This window comes from Mixophyes fleayi, chromosome 6 (genome assembly GCF_038048845.1).
Source record: "Mixophyes fleayi isolate aMixFle1 chromosome 6, aMixFle1.hap1, whole genome shotgun sequence".
In the NCBI taxonomy this organism is placed as follows: domain Eukaryota; kingdom Metazoa; phylum Chordata; class Amphibia; order Anura; family Limnodynastidae; genus Mixophyes; species Mixophyes fleayi.
Genome location: NC_134407.1, coordinates 87,845,460 through 87,865,837, shown reverse-complemented (window position 1 = coordinate 87,865,837; position 20,378 = coordinate 87,845,460). Strand labels below are relative to the sequence as shown.

Sequence of the window (20,378 nt, the reverse complement as noted above, 5' to 3'; positions counted from 1 at the left end):
CATGACATGAAATTAAGAAACAAGAAAACTAGTAATCATTTCTGAAAGCACCGTCACTTTAAACGTTAATTGGGCTGAAGGCTTCAAATAAAAACATGGGCATAGTAGCTTTTATGCCATAAATTTCTGTGTGACCAGTTTATCAAATTCAGGACTTATCACAGTGTGTCAGCTGTAACAAGGGAACTCTGTATTTGCTACCTGCACTGATGCAGAAACGGAATACAATAAGTCTTTCAGAAAAGACGATCCAGTCTAAAAAAAGGTGTTTACATCAGGCATGCACTGTGAAAAATGCCATTTAAATGGTTTATTGCTTGGGCTGCCAATTGGGGAGAGATTTATAGCCATCAATCCCTATAGGGAAAAAATCTGAAATGAACCAGGCACAGTAAACAAAAACAAAATAATGTAAAACTATAGGCAGTCCCATATCAGTTGTCAAGATAAGTGAAGGAAGAAATGCTTTAGGAGAATAACAAAATAATACACATACAAAAAATATAACTTTGTTGCCTTCTGGTTATTAAAAAAGCATACTGTATTAATGTGGTTTCTAACCTATCAACTTGTAAGTTGGAGACTTTAGGTAACATATCAAAGACACTTGAAGATATATTAACCTGAGGCACACAGCTTTCTTCTTCCCTATTTTCTACAACACATTTTAACAAACAGAATAATTTTATATATTACTTTGTTGAAATAAAGTTGCTGTTTACAGCAAACAATAATTAGTTAGGGGCCAATTTATTAAAGGGTGAAAAATGGGCTTGCCTCTTCATCATATATATGAAAGGGGATTCCACTAATCACACCTGGCATTAAGTATCAGTTCTCGTGGCGAAGGATTACCCATATATTTGCATAGGGGTGCCTAATTAGCAAATACATGTACTGCTGCAATTCTTGTCCTCTTAATGCCTTCTTAGGATGGCACTAGCAGATGAGAACAAATGGTTTATTGATTAAATCAATTTTTTTTCAGTCCATAGTTATTCCAAATGAATAAAGCTATAGCACCACCCTGCATGAAACAAATATTATTTTCTAATGGGGAGAAACAATAGATCTTATCATATTTATTAATATATTTTGTATGTAGAAAAGCTTCTTTTTTTAATAATAAAATGTAAATAAGTTTTCAACTTTTTATTTTATTTAGTTTGTAATAGAAAAAAAGCTGTGTACTCAAACCGGGCTTTCAGTTCAATGCATGCGACAGGCCCCCACATATGCTCAAGAGAGCAGAATGCAGGTCTCCAAATTAATAACGAACTCATCACTTAGCATACCTTTCGGCGGAGTGCCGATACAATTTTTAAAACGCATCAAACAAGTCAATTAAACTCGGCAGCTTTTCAGTAGCACAGTTCTTCAACAGTAAGGCAGCATAAAATAACTTTATACAAATGTGTGATTAAGATTGAGGATAGTCCCAGTGCCATATAGTGAATAATGGGGATATAAAAGCAGTTCAGCCACGTTCAGTTGAAGTAAGTGAAAAATTATGCTCAAGAGCAAAGGAACTTCTATAATACTATTCCACATAGGATATAAAATGAGCAATCTAAACAATTTAGCGGGCAGAGGCAGGCTGGGCTGGGGGTAGGGGGGCAAATGCCCCCACCTTGCCGGTCTCATAGTGGGCTACCTTGGGCTGGGTCACTGGGCCGCCTGCATTTTTTTTTCCTTTAAAATGTTCCTAAAAGGCTGCTGAGTTAAGTCTTGCTTTGTATTCCAAGTCACACAAATCTTAATATACGTGTGACTTGGAATACTATGCAAAATGCGTACAACACTGGCGTATCTTCGGCTACTTCCTCCTCAGTATTTTATGTAAGGAGCGTTAACACACCCTTACTGTACTATGACTACACCTACCCATCCACTACCTCCTCCGTTCTGCCTCTCTCTTACATCCAACTCTACAAGAATCTGTTCCTTTATAAATTGAAGTTAACTAACAGAAATTTCAATAAATAGAATTGTAATAAGGAGAACTATGTGTAATAGGATGGCCATACTTATCCTCATTTTAAACTGTTTTAGGAAGATGTTTAAATGAACTTTGAAAATTGTTGTTGTGTTAACCTTTCTTGTGGATTTTAAGCAAATGCTGTTAGTTCATGTCTGAGAAGAAGAAATATAAAATGAAGTATATGATGCATGTGAGAGGAGGATTCATCTTTTTCTTCAGTCTGTTCATAAAAGTTACATATTGTCATCCTAGTGCCACCCACTAATTGCTAAATAATAACGATGAGAAATCTGGATATCCAGAAGTTCAATCTTTACGTAGTAGGAGCTCAGTATTCTCTGAGCTATGAAATTAGTTTTCAAACAAATAAGCACCTTGATTTACATATTCTTTTTCCAATAGTGAATTTTCTCTCCTGCCAAAAAGAAATGTGATTTCTCTCTCCTGCCAAACAAAATGTTTCCTTTTGGTGTTGTGATTTCAGATGAAAAAATAGGGAAGCCATGCGTTAGTAATGTCCTCAAACATGACATCTTAAAGTTTGTCAACATTCTTTGCCAGCTGAAGTGTTCCTTTAATGTAATAATTACAACAAAAAATGTGGGGCACATTTTAAGTTTTTAAGTTTGGGTTCAGGGGTCACCTCATCAATGGAGTTGTTTACTGATGATAATTCACACACATTGTCTTTCAAAATTCTTTGTTCTTGCTCTAAAAATTATTGCTCAGTCTGTTCTATGGAAGATTTGCTCAAACAAATGTGTATCACTTATATGGCTTAAATTCCCCAAGACTGTGCGGGATTTCACCTCTGAAAATGTTCAGCTGGCAATGACTGAAGTAGAAACTAGAAAAAATCTGGGGCATAACTAGAAATTTCTGGCCCTATTACAAAATTTTGAAGGGGACTCCAAAACTTGTAAGTAGAGACACTCCTTAACACCCCCTCCCCGCCTCCTTTCACATATCTTAATGCTGGCTGCCTGATCTTAGTTCTTTGTATTCTGCTCCACACTTCACTCCAGAGCAGAATTTAATTTTGGAGCTTTGGGGCTTCAAACAGTTTGTGGTGTCGGCAATCACACAGCAAGGTGCTAATTAAGTTCCCTGCTGACCAGACACTGCAGAGGTGTTTAGAGCCCCAAATCATCATGTTGTGGTAACTACATAAGGCCTAGTAGCTGAGGTCCCTCATGGGAGCCCTTAGTGGACGATACTCCAGCTACCCCAGTAGTTATACCCTTAGACTACCAATTTATCAAGTATTAATACTATAAAAGGGGGGAAAAGCACTCTATTAAAACATATACATAATACATTTCAGCAATCAAGCCATGTTTTGTAAATACCACCCTGACAAATACCAAGACAAAATGACAGAACCAAGAAAAATGGATTCCATTAGTGAGAATGCATTTAAAACATGCTCAGTATTTACATAAAATGTGGAGAGGCTCTGCACTATTTTTCCTAAAAGTTGACCATGCAGATCAAATCCTGGTCGGCCAACCTTGTCCTTTTCAAGTAAGTGGACTACCAGACTAAAGCATGTAGGAACCAAGATGACCATTCTTCTTCATCAAAGTCAGAGATGAATTGACTGGATTTGGTCAGAGAAGATGAAAAACCTAGTTTGCAGTTGACCTGGTCAGAGTATGATGTCATCGGCCATACAGGGAATATCAAAGGGAATATCAATAGTTTTGTCATGAGGTCATTGTGCCCAACCAATGAATAACTTGTTCTGTCCAATATGGTCCCCATCTATGCCACCAAATCTGCAACAGATCTTGTCATTTAGTGACCAGGTGAAATTTCCAGATCAATATCCTTTTTGTGCTTGAGTAACATTCGAAAATGTACTTTTTGTCCAACATACAATCCTTATTACAATGTTTTAATTTCACTCAAATAACATATTTAATAGATGAGTTATATGCCTATTCATAAAAAAATCTAACAAAAAGATTTTGCTTAAAAAACAAAAAGCTTAGAGCACAGAGAAATGTTTAACAGGGAAATTATATCATTGCTAGGAAATGTTTCAAAGTTGTGCAGGCCCCAATGGAAAGTGAAGTTAAATATCAATATCACTATAGTTTCAAGTTAACAACTTAGATATTCTGTAGTTATAGCAACCATTCTCCAAAGTTTCCACAACTTTGCGATTAACCTGGTACAGATCATGTGCTGTCCCCTGGATACCGTCCAAGCTCCCTTCAATATGTTTATCTATTTATACCCATGGTTAAAGTAATTTGCATTCAATAACAGCAGATCAAAGCAAGCTGCTGAGTCCGTCATTCAGATGGGAATTTTCATCAGCATCTGAATGGGCTAAAAAGTAAAGTCCCACAATAATTTTCACGCCTAGCATTTATTCTGCTGAAAAATGCCCTGCACACAAATTAGGAATGGAATAAAGGAGAATTATTCATAGTTCACTTTACTTTCTTAAACAAAAGACAAGCTATAAACCATAAAAGAATTGCAAAAACAAATACAAAATAAATATCAGTTAAGTTGCACAATTGAAGTCTTTACATTTTTATCTTTCGGTATTTTTGTTTTATAGAATGGAGGGGCACAGTTTTCTTGTAGCCTTGGAGAACTAGCTTGCTCTGAATGCTTACCATAAACAGAGGCACCTACAAAATTCCTGTAAAGTTTTGGTTTCATATGTAAACTAATGTTGTTGTACCATACTTGCCAACTCTCCCGGATTGTCCGGGAGACTCCCGCATTTTGCGAGAGTTTCACGGACTCCCGGGAGAGTGTGGCAATCTCCCGAATTTTGCCCACTTCCTAGTGAAGTAGGCAGAATTAGATCCAAAATGCCGCGATTCACCAGGCCCGGCCCCCGCTGCAAAATGATGCGTTTGCGTCATTACGTCACAGGGCCAGGTCCAAAATGACGTGATTTTGGAGCCCCGCCCCCCCATCATGCCCACCTCCCCCCGGCAGGCTCCCGGAAAACAAATTTTAATAGTTGGTAAGTATGTGTTGTACTCACATTAAAGTTACTGTAAACCAGCTCATACACACCACTATTAGGTTTATAAATAATTGACCATGAATGTATTGGCACAAACAGGCCTCAGATCCCCATCTACATTTTACGGGGAGCCTTCAGATATTTATTTATAGTAATAATTCTAATCTGTAACTATATTCCATTTCCATTTCAGTTATGCATCACCTTAGGTTGTCCAAACAGAGGCAGATCTGTCTGCTTGTCTTCAACACCAAGCGGCTGCATCTATTTTCAGTTGGCCACCTACATAAAAGCAGAGAGTGTGGCTGGACAATGACCACAGATATGGCAAGACTGCCTGCCCGCACTATCCACCAGCTATGTTTGACGAGTGAATATTCTTCATCAGATACAGAATGGGATCAACAGTCTTTGCACCAGAAAAATCTACGTTTTGTGGCAAATTAGACATGAAACAGACTAAATAGCCTTCAAAATCCCAGTGTGAATGGGCCTCTTACGATTATACTATCTACCATAAGAGCAATAGATATCAGTATACAATAATTACATGCAACTTGAAGACCTTGGGGTAAATGTATCAAGCTGAGAGTTCTCTGGCAAGTTTGAAAATCCAATCAGATTCTAGCTATCATTTATTTAGTACATTCTACAAAATGACAGCTAGAATCTGATTGGTTGCTATAGGCAACATCTCCACTTTTCAAACCCGCCGGAAAACTCTCAGCTTGATACATTTACCCCCTGGTCTACCATCTTCTTATGAACTTTGGAAAAAGTCATTTCTAAATCTCCATCTACTTCTATGCTGGCAGAAAAACTAACATCAAAAGGATGTGTATCCTTTTTCTATACTAAAAGAAAAAGAAGCTATGCAGGGTAGGAAGTGTTATTTGCTTTGGTATGGAAACAGGTATTTCCACATGATAGTCTTAATCATAGATTAGACTGACAGACAGAATTCACAACCATGCTGTTGTTTTCTCAGCGGCAATCTCACATAACTCCTGGTTTCATGAGGAAGTACATTGTTAAAAGAGCTCACCCCACTGGGCGATAGCTTTTAACAACAGCAAGCTTGTGAGAAAATGTGCAGTTACATGCGATCCCCTGGCTGTTAGTGTGATCCCATACTCAGCTGGTTAGTGTACAATCCTTTCTGTAGACATTACTGAAATACAACTAAAATTGCATGCTTAGATAAGCAGTACTTTCATGAAAAATTATTTTATGTTTAGCTCTGAACTACAGGTATAGAGAGAAACGAAAGTAACATATGAAAAGCTAACTATTCCTCTTTTAATGTTAAAATCTGTATTTTACAAAACATTTAGGCTGAGTCCAATAATGTATCTATGATGTACCAATTTTTTTTACATATTGAGACTTAGGGGCATATTCAATTTTCGCGGCGTTAAAACTACTACCGTTATTACGGTAGTAGTTAGCTGGATTTCAGCTCTCGGCTCAGGGAGCTGTGAGCTGAAATCCAGCGAGAAAATTACCGTAATAATGGTTTTCCGTGCACTATTACCGTAATAAGGGTAATAGTGAGCGGAGCGCAAGATTTTCGGCGTTTCTGCTTACAATTGAATATGCCCCACAAAGTTTTAATAAATCACTACTCGGCCTCTGCTTACACTTGTTTTTAATCATTGAACCTTTTTCTAAGCTGTAAGAGGATATTTACTACAATTGTGGTAATGGTTACTGTACTGAGCAATTAATGAGTGTTAGTCATTCTCTCATGCTTTCCCACCTTGGCTCTTGCAACCTCCTCCCACCTGACATTCCCGTCAACTTTCTAACCGTGCTTCAATCTATCCTTAATGCTACAGGAAGATTGATCTTCATCTCTCTCAAATTCTCATCTGCTGCACCCCTCTGCAAATTCATAGACTGTCCTTGTGTGCTCCAGAACCCAATTCAAACTACTCACCTTCTCTTACAAAACCCTCAAATCATCCCATCATACATCTTAAATCTCATATCAGAATATTCTTCCTCACACCCTCTTAGATCTACCTCCAACTTCATCTCTGTTAATTACATCTTACAACCAAATACAAGTCTTCTCTGTGCCTTTACCCACTTAAGGAATTCCCCACCACTTCTGTTCAGACCCCAGCCTTTAAATCTTTAAATGCTCTTTTAAAACCCATCTGTTTATTAGCGCTTACCTATCTCCCAACTAAATCTACTCACACTGGTATACCCTTGCTACAGTCACAATCTCCAATCTGAGGCACACTCACTACTCTTCTCAGTTGTGCCATTTATCAACAATAATAATATTAAGTATGTTTAGTTAAAACATCAGCAATATAATCTTTAGCCTATCTAGCCTACCTATTCTGTATAGTATCCACCAGCTCCTCCATCAGCTCTAAATTTATTTAAAATTTTAATACTGTAATTGTACTATACAAATGGATTTAAAATATATTTATAGAAAGGTATAATTATTTATTAAGAAAGCAGTGCTAAAACTATGTTACAGCTATAAGAAGAGCACAACTTAGTGGAATGGTATCCTAAACAACCCAAAAGCTCAGCTTTATGCTGACATCACTAAAAGCTTTCTATAAAGACAGTATTCAGGCTTTCCACAAGGTATTTAAACACACACCTAGGGATAGATTTACTAAAACTTCTAAAAAGGAAAAGTGGAGATGTTGCCCATAGCAACCAATCGGAATCTAGCTAGCATTTTCTAGAGTGTACTAGATAAATGATAGCTAGAATCTGATTGGTTGCTTCTATCCAACAGTGAAAGGGATAAGTACTGTTCTCCAGGAGATAAAAAAAAAGTGTTAAAAGTCAAATAACGGTTATTCTCTAAACAAAGGTTGAAAAATTTGTTCAAAGCATCATGGACACTTACAGTTTTTAAGCTGTATTTAAAAAGGGCAGATACAATCAAAATGATAAAAAGCAATGTGTAAATTGTTTTGAATCATCATTTGGTATATGCACACGGAAAGAGAATAGGCATACACTCAACAATTAAACACAAAAAATCTAATAAAGAACATTTACATTTGAAAAAAATTGTCTTTAATAAAAGTGCTATTTTAAAAAATGCTTTCAAAGTGCTGGGAATCAGCGGTTCTACGGAATGCTGCATAGTTTATATATCCCCATTTCCAGTTAAGCTCATGCATCCTGTATTTGCACAGGCATATTATGTATAATTGTAAATAGAGAATAGCGAACTATACTCTATATATTCTTCTTTCTTTGTTGCCCTAAAAACCAAAAGGAATAAATATTTTTAATTTAATGACAGTTCTCATAAGAATTTTCTTAACAACTTAGAAGCTTACTGTATGATTTCCAGCAATGCCTTCCAGAAACAGCCTATTGCAGAGCCAAGGTAAAACATAGCTGGGGAATTAAACAGAGAGAAAGACTATGAACTTATGCCAAGTAAGCACATACTGTTATGAAATAAAAGAATCCAGAGTCACCTTTATTGCACCTAGGGTTTTCTTTTATACTTAACAGTTCTTCACATAACACTTTACATACGTACTGTTCAGAACTGGTATTGTTATAAGCAGTACAATACTACAGCAGACCAAAAAGACTGTGTGGGCGGTCTTAAGTATGTTATTAATCTGTGTTGTTCTTCGTCCAGTGTACTTTAAACCCCTTGCCAACACATAATATTCTTAAGGAGTCTGGATTTCAGTATGTTATATTGTATTTTCATTCACTGCATTTTTTTTGCTGCATGGAAATAAGCACAGAAATAACACTTTTGGAAAAAGCCTTTGTTGTCAAAGCTTTTGCGGTGCCCAAGTCCAGGCCTGTCATCAGGAGGTTACAGGGGTTTTGGGGGGTGATGGGGTACTATAGTAAGAGGCCCCTACACACCAAGGCTGAACCGGCAGCAGAGAGCTCCTCAGTGTTCTGTCTGAATGTCAAACCTTGGGGGGAAAGTCAGTCATCCCGCAGAGAGTGATTCATCCAATCATATTCCGCCACCTCACCAAACCTACAAGTGAATCAGCTCTCCCATACACTTCCACCCCGTGGTCTTTATGCTCTCCTTCTAGTTCATCCGGCTGGCTGATTGAAGCATGCAATTACCAATCATTTCACCTCTTAACACATGATGTAAAGAAACCCACTTTTTGTGTATGTGAATGCAAATGGAATGAATCTGATGGGTATTTAAGGGGCATGTGTGGAGGTCTAAGGGGCATCTGGAGAGGTCTGATGGGCATGTAATGGGCCACATCTGTGGGGCATGTGGGGTGGTCTGATGACATGTAAGGGACACATGTTGAGGTCTGGGTTGCATTTGAGATTATAAAGGGCATGTGGGGAGCTCTGATGGCATATGTGAAAGTCTGACTGGCATGTAGGGGACATGTGGGAAAGTCTGAAGGGCATGCAGGTAGATGTGATGGACATGTAAAAGGCATGTGCAGAATCCTGAGGGTAAGGTAGGGGTTATGTGGAAAGTTCTGATGGGCATGTAAAGGGTATGTGGGGAGATATGGAGGCATGTCAGAGCATGTGGAGAAGTCTAGGTGGCATGTAAAGGGCATATAGGAGGTCTGGGGGAAAATATAGGGCAGATATGGTGTTCGGGGGGCATGTGGCAAAGTCTAAAAGGCATGTGGGGACGCCTCAATAGTATGTTTAGGAATTATGGAGTATATTAGAGATCTAAGAGCTTGTGGGAGTCTAAGAGAATGTGGGAGATTTTGTGGCAAGTGGGGGTCTGTGGGCATGTGGGGCTACAGACCATGTAATAGGTCTGAATGGCATTTGATGGAAATTCAAGCAAGAGAGGGGCATTTGGGGGCATTTTAGAATGAGTGATGCTTAGGTCATTTTTGGGATATTTTTTATATTTTCAAAATGAAGGGTAATGTGTGACCCTTTGGAAGGTTGGTTGTATGTGTTATATACTGGGTGATCTATGGTAAGTATTGTGTTCACTTACTGATTGGCTTTTCGTTAATTCTTATATATACCAATATGTTTTTCAAACAGGCCCCAACACTCCAGGATTCAGACAACAAACCAGCAGCAGGTTGTGAATGCTGCAATAACAGGTAGGAGAGAACAAAACAGTCCACAAACAGGGGAGACACATAGCATACGCCTGCTCCATGTGCCATGGCTCCACCTCTGTGTCCACTGGACTTGGGAAGATGGGGGTTGAACATGCCTGTTTCATTTGTACTGGACCCTACATTTTCTGATGTCAGCCCTGTCCAAGTTTGCATAAAAAGTTGTGTTTATGAATAGTGAGTATTTAAAGTACCCACCTTTTACAATGCTTGCTTAAACCAGAAACTGAAATTTCCAATCATGAACCATGAAGGTAAAATATATTGCTCAGTGTTCAGCTGACATTCTATTACAGCTTAGTTAACAAGTAAAAGGTTACCTCCTTACTCCATTACATACAGCTGAAGTCCCTGCCACATCTTTAGGACAATGTCTTAGTGGGATCTGATGTAAGACAAAAGCCTGAGAATGTAGTTATTTGAGTTTCTGTGACACCACTAACCCCACCATCTGTCCCAACTTGTGGACATTGAATGGGGCAGGGCCAGGCCCGGCGCTCCCATTAGGCAAGGTTAGGCACTTGCCTAGGGCGCCGGGCTCTGGAGGGCACCTGGAGGGCGCCACAGAATTCTAAAATACTTTAAAACTGTGCGCCGACCGCTGACCATACCTGTCACGGCCGCCGCACAGCATTCAGATGGACGGGGAGTGGGGAAAGAGGCTATTTTGTCACCACCGCCGCCTCTCTGCTCCGTCTCCTCCCCTCCACTTACTAGTGTCAGTGAGTGGAGAGGAGGAGACGGAGCAGAGAGGCGGCGGTGGTGAGACAAGGTAAGGAGAGGAGGGAGGAGGGAGGAGGGCGGCGATTTTTGCGGGGGGGGGCGCCACTTTTTTAAAAATGCCTAGGGCACCGTGGACCCTAGCACCGGCCCTGGGCAGGGCTCTCACTGAAGTGGGTGTCTTTGGACAGATTAGGGCGGGGTTGGGCAGAACAGGGTGGGGCTTATTTTGTCTTAATTTTACAAGTCAAAATGTTGGGAGGTATGGATTGCATTTTTTCAAAGCAAGTCAATCACTTCAAGTCCCGAGTGTTAGAGAAGTAATATGTAACCCTTATGCAAAGGAGTGCATGGTGGACTTAAAAACACTCCAATTATTATCATGTTCTAGCCTTGTAGCCAGCATGAATTTTACTAAGCTAAAGTGGAAAAGATCTGGTGAAAGATTATGGGAGTGTTTGAGTTACTGCAAGCACTAAAACATTTTTTATTTCAGAAAGGTCACAGAAAGGATAGTGTGCATGTCCTATTTTATGGTAATTACTCATGGGATTGTAAGAAAGACATTTACTTCATCTTCATTAGTCTTATGACAATAGAAGCATCCAAACTCCTCCCATAACTGCAGTCATTAATTTTTATTTTAACAGGTTGCCGAAGCCTTAGTTGGGCTGAATTGCCAAATGTATGAAACATAGGTTAAAGAAGCACAATATGCAAATGAAATTTGTTAACATTGGAGGCTGGAAAGAAGCCATTACTCTTAATATCCACTCTTTTTAACTTAAATCCATTTTATATACATTGGATATAGATCTGGATTTATTTATTTTTTACTTAACTCCACTTTATATACATTAAGGACACCAAAGCAAAAAAAAAGGAGTAAATTTGCTCCTGGACAAACCATGTTACAATGCAAGGGGTGCAAGTTAGTTTATTATTTTGCACATTCACTGAATACCGGCTGTTTTTTCATGTAGCACACAAATACTTGATAGCTTTATTTTTACACTGAAATTTTAAGTTGATCTAGGACATGTCCTACCCCAACAATAAATCTGTCCCCACATTATAAATTTACCTCCCCCTCCAATGCAACATGGCTTTGCTCAGGTGCAAAGTTACTCCTTTTTATGCTTTTCTCTCCTTAATGACTCAGGCCCATTGTTTCTATTTATGCAGTTAAAGAAAAATCAATTTCTGTAAGTTTCTTACAGAATTGGTGGATAAGCAGATTTGCTTTTTACGAGAAATGAAACCCATTATTGGGCACTAATATATATTAATCATGTCTACTTCTAAATTTAAAAAAAATATAGCTGAAATAAAAGAAATCTTTAAAGTTAAAGCCCTTTCATGATGCTACCTTATCCCTACATTTGCAGAAAGCAGAGATATTTAGCAAGCTGTGCAGGGATGGTGTTTCTCTGTCTTGCATCACTCAGAGAGAATATAGGAGGGTCAGTACACTACAGAGAAACCTGCTGCTTCCTACAGTATATTTTATTGATTGTCTTTCAGTTTTCTATAGAGCTGAAATGAAAATCAAAAGCAAATAACTAGACAGGCTCTACATTGGAGTTTCTTGACTGTGTAGTTAAAGAATGTCGGGCATATAGTGGTTTGGGATGTTGTTGAGGATATAATACTGCATCAAACTTTAAACATAGCAGAGAGGAAAATCAGTGTAAGGCTACTAATGTAGTTTAACTCCATGTTTCATAAATGAAATATTCATTTTGGAATAAGCCTTGCTGCTTTTACAAGTCTGCAAAATTTATGGTCATATATAAGTAGAAAGTTGTATGCATCACTCTTTTGCCATTTAAAATGTTGGGAGGTAATAAAACGCTCCGTGAAGCAGCATTTTGTTGATTTAAGTTCATGGCAACAAAAAAAAACTTAATTGGATGGCGCGACTTGCTTACTGGCTGAACACCATGGGTGTACTTAGCTCTTCTGCTGCCTGACGTGACAACACAAACGACTCAAATCTCATTTCTTATATAAACCACCATTAAACATTTGAGTCATGTGCATTTAAAAAGAGAAATGATGCAATATTTAGGCATTTTGTAGATTTGTTAGATGTATTCCATTTATATTGCTGCCCTCTCAGTCAACTCCAGCACCCCCCTAAAACAAAAGTTCTCTCTGAGACAGCTATCTCATGTTCTCCTACTATGGGCGCAGCTCTGCTCTATACATAGGAAGTTTCTCTAACATCTTCTTCGGTAGTCCCAAGTACATGAAAAATCCCTCTAAAATAACATATGTTTATTATATAAATGTTTACATGGCAATTGCCTTAAGGTAACAATATGCTAAAGGTAGTCTGTTTTTCATCTAAGATTACATAACTCCAACATCTGTGCTTATTTTTAAATGAAATACATATGGGATACATGTAGGCTTTAAATTAAGTAGAGAATTATTACAAGAAGATACACTAAACAAGAAAAACAAATAGATGCAGCCAAAAAAAGGTCATAGCATAATGGGACTTGTAGTGAAACAGCTTATCGGATTCAGTGCAAGACTAACAACATTTTTTAAAAAAAAAACAAAAACAGCTCATAACATTCAGAAAGAAAATCTGTCAAAATCACTGAAAACAGGTTGCAAGGTATATGCAATCCAGCTTGCTTAGAAATCTCTTATGTTCCAGATTTACAAAAGCTATCTGATTATTCATCATCATCATCATCATTCATTCACATTCTTATTTTGTTTACTGCATATGGCATCAAAAAAAGTGCCTTTACAAAATTATAAGTAAAGAAACACTACAAAATAGGAGTAACAAGTGCAACAGAAGCAAATGATTAGGATTCAGTTTACAGTCCTGAAATGTTTACAATCTGACATTTTCCTAGAGTTATAGAACCACCCTCATCAAAGGATGCCCTAGTTTTCTGTTTCAAAAAAGCCACCTACTTGCAATATACTGAGGAATCAGGAAAACGGTTGCTGACAAGTGATGTGGAATCAGTCAAAAAAGAGACTTCTAATAAATCCAGTGTGACACACATATACTAAATACTGAGTAGCACATTGCTGATATATAAAATAATGATCCAAGACTTTTTATCCCACTTGAAGTCATTGAAACCTAACTTGCTTTCGGAGTATATTTCCCACTTAAAAATAGGTATTATAAATTTGTTGAATGTTGATTGTGCCATCTGTTCACAAATCCCTTAATTTGCTGCCAAAGGCAAGTATTACGGTCAAGGGGAGCAATATTCTGGGTGCCTCATGTACTCGGGCAATGCCAATGTAGCCACAACATGAGAGGTCACAGGTTTCTAGATACATGCAAAGACATTGAAATAGTCAATTTGCAATAAGCATGGTAAGAATAGAATCACGTCCTATGTATGAGTAACAAAGTTAACATTGCTCTATAGCAATGAAATTAATGTCAGATTACAATAATAGAAATAATACAGAGCACAACAACCGTGTTTAAGTGATGTATCAATGAACTATGAGCATTGTGTGCACCGGAACTTTGTAATCATTACATGTCATAAACGTAAGATTTCCCATAGGAGAACCCTCTCTACCCTCTGGCTTATGACTGCACATTCTTCTCTAACTTTACATGTTCTTGTTACATTTTTATGTATGATTTTTGTATGATCTAATATACTGACTATCCAGCACTATAGAGTTTTGTAGTCTTATAAAAAAAACTATAATGAGAATGCTCATTGCTGTATTTACTGCAAGATAGTGTAGAGTTGGAATGGGACATTTTGACACTGCAGCTTTAAATCAATGTCTTGCAGCAAGGAATGCAGCCCAACACATGGATATGTAGTGCTGGTGCACCAACGGATGCCACAAAAAAATTACTAGAGCACAATGAGAACACTTGTTTTTGTTCTTTTAGATCAACTAAACAAAATTACCAGACCCCGTTGTAACATATTGAAAAGACTCAGCTCTTCCAAGCTACTCCTCACTTAAGCTCCATTATTAAAGTCACCCCCTACAATCTGAAATGTGTCCTCTCAAAACACTTTACACAATATTTGTGCAAAAATAGAGCCGTGTCACACTAGCCAGTGTGGTGGCTGGAGCTTGCTGGTGGGGAAAAAAATATCAGCTTTAAAAATCCAGTCTCATAAAATTAGTGATCCCAGCACTATAATCTCTCAGTGTAACGTGCTCGTGGTGGTTTACCTTATTTTCAGCTGTGCAGCGTTTTACCCAGCAATTTTCTCACTCTGTCAAATTGCTGTTCACAGTGTTTTCCTGGCGGCACAAGCTACAAAATCTGTAGTGTGACAACCTGACAGACGAAACCAGCCATTTGTATGGAATCGTATTTGGCTTGAAAATCACTGTGATTAAAATGTTGAAAGTAAATCGCTCCTGTAACACAGCACTAAGTTGGGAATTAGAGACCTGTTCTCTCTGCACTTGCATGTGCATCTGTAGCTGTAGCTACACCTTTGCTTGCCCCGCTAGGGCGTACCTGCCTCACTTCCAGTTTGTCAGTCATACTTCAAGATGGCACAATCTTACTATACAATCCAAAGTATGTGCATTTCTTTTTTCACACTCACATACATGGACATCAGTCTGCTAACGACAGTAAACAATAATTGGGATGCCTTAACTTGACAAACTTCTGAAAAAAATAGGGAGATCATTCAATCCCTGTTTTACGTAATTCTTCATTTATAATCTATATTTGTGCACAATTGTCATTATGAGTACACCTATTTTAAACTGTACAATTTAGGCACAACAGAAATCTGATTTTAGCCATACTCACAAGTTTTAAGTAACTTTAAGCAACATTATGACATGTACCACCAATATATATATTTTTTGTCTAATTTTGTATTATTATTACATCAACCGCCTGAAAACAAAATCAGCATATTCAGATATCATTACCATCTTTGAAGAGCCTCTGGAGAATGAATTTTGTGTTAAAGCTCTGTTATAAATAATAGAGCTAACACGACTTGCTGCTATATATATATATATATATATATATATATATATATATATATGCTAACTTTAGAACTTTAGAATGACGTTTTGTAAACTTTTAATTCTTACAGTTTAGAGTACCTCTGTATGGTGTATGGTTTCTTATGTAGGGCCTGAGTCACTAAGGGGAGCACAGCATAACAATGGAGTAACTTTGCACCTGGTCAATACCATGTTGTATTGGAGGGGAAGATACATTTAAAATGTGGGGACAGATTTATAGTTGGGATAGGGTAAGTCCTAGATCAATTTTTCATTTCAGTGTAAAAATAAAGCTATTGAGTATTTGTGTGCTACAAGAAAAAGCAGCCAGTATTTCCTTATGTGCAAAAAAAACCTAATTGGTACCCCTTGCATTGTAAATTGGTTTGTGCAGGAAAAAAGTTACTCCTTTTTTCTGTTTGCTCTCCTTAATGACTCAGGCCCATAATGTTTTTCAGCCAACTATCAACACAACCTTCTCTTGCAGTCATCAGACAAATAAAGATATCCATAGTTTAACTTGGTTGGCTTCTTTTTATCGTTTTGCACTTTGAATTGTAATATAAAGAAAAAATATGTTAGTAGTTAAAAGCGTTCAATAAATCCCTTTGTGACAAAGTCAAGTATTTAAATAATTTTGTTCTAAAATGAAGGGGTTAATGCATATGATGTCCAAGGATCCCCCAGGCTACTGGCACTGCTACACTAAATGCAGTATTTTAAGAAATGACCTTGAACCAGTCCACAATCTCTACCTTTGGAACAGAAAGAGCTTGGCAAGCACTTACACGCTGCTCTTTCTCCGCTGTGAAACAATGAGCGATCTTTCAATGATTTATCATGTTTTATTTCGTCAATGCCCAAGTTTCCAATAACAACGCACAAAAAAAGGGATAATCAATTTTAGAGTCTCGGTAATTCATTAATGCATCCCTGCACTAAAAGTGCCACAGCAACACAAAGTAGGAAAGCACAACGTCACTGTTGTCAAATCCGTTTAACCCTTTAGTGAATAACCATAAATAACTGACAAGTGAGTGGTACTAATCAGAGACTATAAATCCAGGACGTTGGGGAGAGCAGGATCATCGCTTCACAAGTCTAAAGTCTCTTTTCTGGTAACACAGCGCCCACTTCCGGCAGAACAAAAGTTTCAACAAGCTCTCATCCAAAGGAAGTAGAGATTACAATGCCTCCTTTGTGAGCCATACTGCCATTCTGGTACTTGAATATTCGGTTCCTTTAAGCTACATTTCGCAGCTGTGTTTCCCCAGCAAAATGGAATGATCAGACTGGCAGACAAATAAAAACATTCATCTATAGTCGATTTTTCTGTGCATTATAAATCTCCTGCATGTTATAAAATATAAAAAGTACTCATCCTCTAGTGTCAAAGACAATGTGCAAATGTAATAATTGGCAAATACACAGCATTTAGTGCGCTAAGCAGATATTGAATAGAATTATGATCTTAACATTGAAAGAAGAGGACATAAACATTTAATAGAGGCATGAATTATGCTTTTAACTATTAGACGTTTAAATTAAATGTTGCCAATGCCTTTCTTGCTATAGAAAACATTCTACAAACGACTGGTGTAAATGATAGAATGGAGCTGGCTTACCTTCCTGGACAGCCTGGAAAGGATTGTTAGCTTCTATAATTTTGATAGTGTGCCCAATTTTTTCACTTTGTAAAATATCGTCATTGAGATTCAGATCTGATACAGCCAGCTGAAAAACTTCATTGTCCTTTGCTGCATTTTCTTCAAATATTGCACCTGTTGTGGAAAGACCAATCAGTGGCCGCATTACTAAGCAACTACATACAGGGGGCAGTTTGGAATACAAATACACCATAGTGGGCTGACGGCCTTAACAAACCTGGCAGCTGATGCAAAGTCTTCTACTAGGTGTATATCTATACTGACCTGTCTATCAGCACCAGTTGCCCTACTTTGGACTGATGACCAGCATCACTTGTTTTGGTGCCATAAAAATAAAATGAAACCCAAGAAACAAAATATGATGTATTATTGAAGAGTGCAGCTTTCAGCTACTCTGTAAATATTGGATGCATTGCAGTACATATTCCTTAGTACAAAGTTAAGTCTAGGAATGTTAATTAGCAATAAGAGAAGCAACATCAGGTCCAACTGACTACGGTTATGTCATCCTATGCATTATACATTCAGTAGACAATCATGCTAATATTTTTATGTAAATATGATTTGTTTCATAGAGAAAGCAGAGGGAAAGCAGTGTAAGTGCTCCTGGCGTGTTCAGTGGAATACATGTGCAATTACGAAATATATTCCACTGATCAGGTTTATGTAATAAATGACTTATAGGGCGCGTTTCTCTTTATTAATGCTTCCTCGGGGACACGCGTTTTATTGGAGTGCAGCCTCGGATGATTCATTAATAAAGCATTCCTTATTCACTCCCCATTAGTAAATCTCACACCGTGGATGAGAGGAGCACCGAGACAGCAGAGGAAAAATGGGGTAAATATCTGATTTTATGAAGGATGGGCACTTGATCTCAAGCATCCAGAGACACTGTGATAATCCAGGTCTTGCATATCTTGAGCAAGCCTGTACTCCAACTGTATATTCGGCGCTTGCATAGGCTGTCACTGCTCATCTAAAGCCCTGTGGGTCTCATCATTGAAGAAGAGCAAACAACTGTGCGGTAATATTAAATGGATGGTATGACATATTTCTAACAAAGATAGACTTTTGCAAATCTGTGCAACCATGATGTTTTGTTACACCCTGTTTATGAGTATTTTGTTAATTGTTTATAGTTCTATCACGAATGCAGAATGACTGTAAGATTACTGATAGCGAAAAGGTCAATTAATAGCTGTACAGCGATCAAAGTTCATCCAATCTTATTTAATAGATCCGCAATGCTGTGTGCTTGGACAGGCTCACTACACCTACTCGTGGCTTCAGCATGGCAACTGTGTATTGTCCTAGTCACTAATCCATAAGACTATTACGACTTTACCCATATCTAGCAGAGCTACAGGCACCCTTTATCCATTCTCTTTGGCACAACACTTGCCCTTGTGTTTTGATTTCTGTCTCCCTAGATTAGGTATGCCATCTGCTCTATGTGACATCAGTATTACCTTGTTATATTCATTCTGCCAAGCGCCTAGGTCTGAGATGAATCATTATATCTCGGTTCATCTTGGACGTGCCTGTCGTTTTTGGTCAGATATCTGCATTAGTCTGTATTTTTCCTCTCCTGACTGCGGTTGCAATACATGTCTCTCATCCCTAGCAATCAACAAACATGCATCCTTGTCCCCCTGCCATTAATTCCCTGATTACTACATCTCCTATAGCAGCGGACTGTACAGTGCATCCTTAGTCTCTCATCTGCTCTATACACTCCCCACACAAGCCATTGATAGACACAAAAGTTCCCTTTTGCACCGTACCTATCCCAGCACCTAGACCTACATGCTGCCTTTGTGACTTACATATTCCGGATTACAGCAGCCTTGAACGATGTGCTAATACAGGCTGCAGTCATATTAAAACATCAGCTATTATCATTACCAACCATAATCTGTCCATGTATTATGCCCTCGGCCTCTCTCTATCCACCAAACTCAAGACTCACATATACTCTTCACTGTGGGCATCTCTGTCCATGGTGCTAGTTTACAGTGTATTTGCAGTTCTTTGTAAGCAGACAAGTTTGCACTGATCCCACAATATGAAATCCTATTAAAGTAACACACAAACATTCCCATCGATACCAACCTGTTTTTGGCATTAAGCTACCCATAACACATTACAATCAACCAAATGACCCCCCCCCCCCCCCCATCCCACATATAAGTTTGCATGGCACCCAGCTAGGTTGTTGCAGCATTTCTCAGTAGGAGTTTAGTCGTCGGTTGCAGCTTTGTGGAGATTTTAAGGAGACAGCTCTCCCTACCCCTTTCATCCTGGTGACCATCATTACAATTCCACACGCCGGGTCCTTTCTTACCAATGTGGATGATGGAGTCCGCCCGTACTGAAAAACACTGAAATATCCAGGGGAAAAAGCAGAGCATCAACACTTCCATTTCCAGCCTTTCAAACAGCACATCAGCTCGGATTTGTTGGTGGTACAGAGGGAAGAATGATGAAAATGCTCTCCAGATAAGGCAAACGATGTAGAAGGGAAAATAGTGATGGAAACGCAAGGCAGATTCTGATAGAATTGTTTTTGCAGTATATACAATATATCTTATTTTGCTTAGACCGAGAAAAGAATAGACTTGCAGCTCTCTCCAACACTCTATGTGTGTCTGAGACCCAACAAACAGCAAACTGCGGAGGACCCCCCCTCCTTCTCTCCTACCACGTGATTGCAGAGACTCACCACTCAATATAGTCTTGGTGAAAAGACTGAGAGATGGAGAGATGAGCTCAGATGGGGAACACTGGAGCTCAGTTTCACAGGAGCATCTTAGGGAAAAAAAGGAAATACAGAAGATCGCTAGGCACATAATCTAGAGGGAAATGACATGTATGACTGTGTAAAGCTTGACAAAGGCGTAAGAGCTCTAGGGCAATATGATGGC

At 38.4% G+C, this 20,378-nt stretch overlaps 1 protein-coding gene across 2 annotated transcripts in view; it reads right to left on the bottom strand.

Moving 5' to 3' along the window:
- GRID1 (glutamate ionotropic receptor delta type subunit 1) overlaps positions 1-20,101 on the bottom strand; it is an 823,000-nt gene extending 802,899 nt beyond the window's left edge. The window contains exons 1-2 of one of the 2 annotated variants that reach the window (XM_075217028.1): positions 19,799-20,101; positions 17,410-17,565 (exon numbers count right to left, since the gene is read on the bottom strand). In XM_075217028.1, coding sequence (XP_075073129.1) covers positions 17,410-17,565; positions 19,799-19,877 — 235 coding nt within the window. In that variant the 5' untranslated portion in view covers positions 19,878-20,101. The remainder of the gene's footprint in view (positions 1-17,409; positions 17,566-19,798) is intronic. The other variant, XM_075217027.1, reaches the window with a different exon arrangement.
- Between the last annotated feature and the right edge of the window lie 277 nt (positions 20,102-20,378).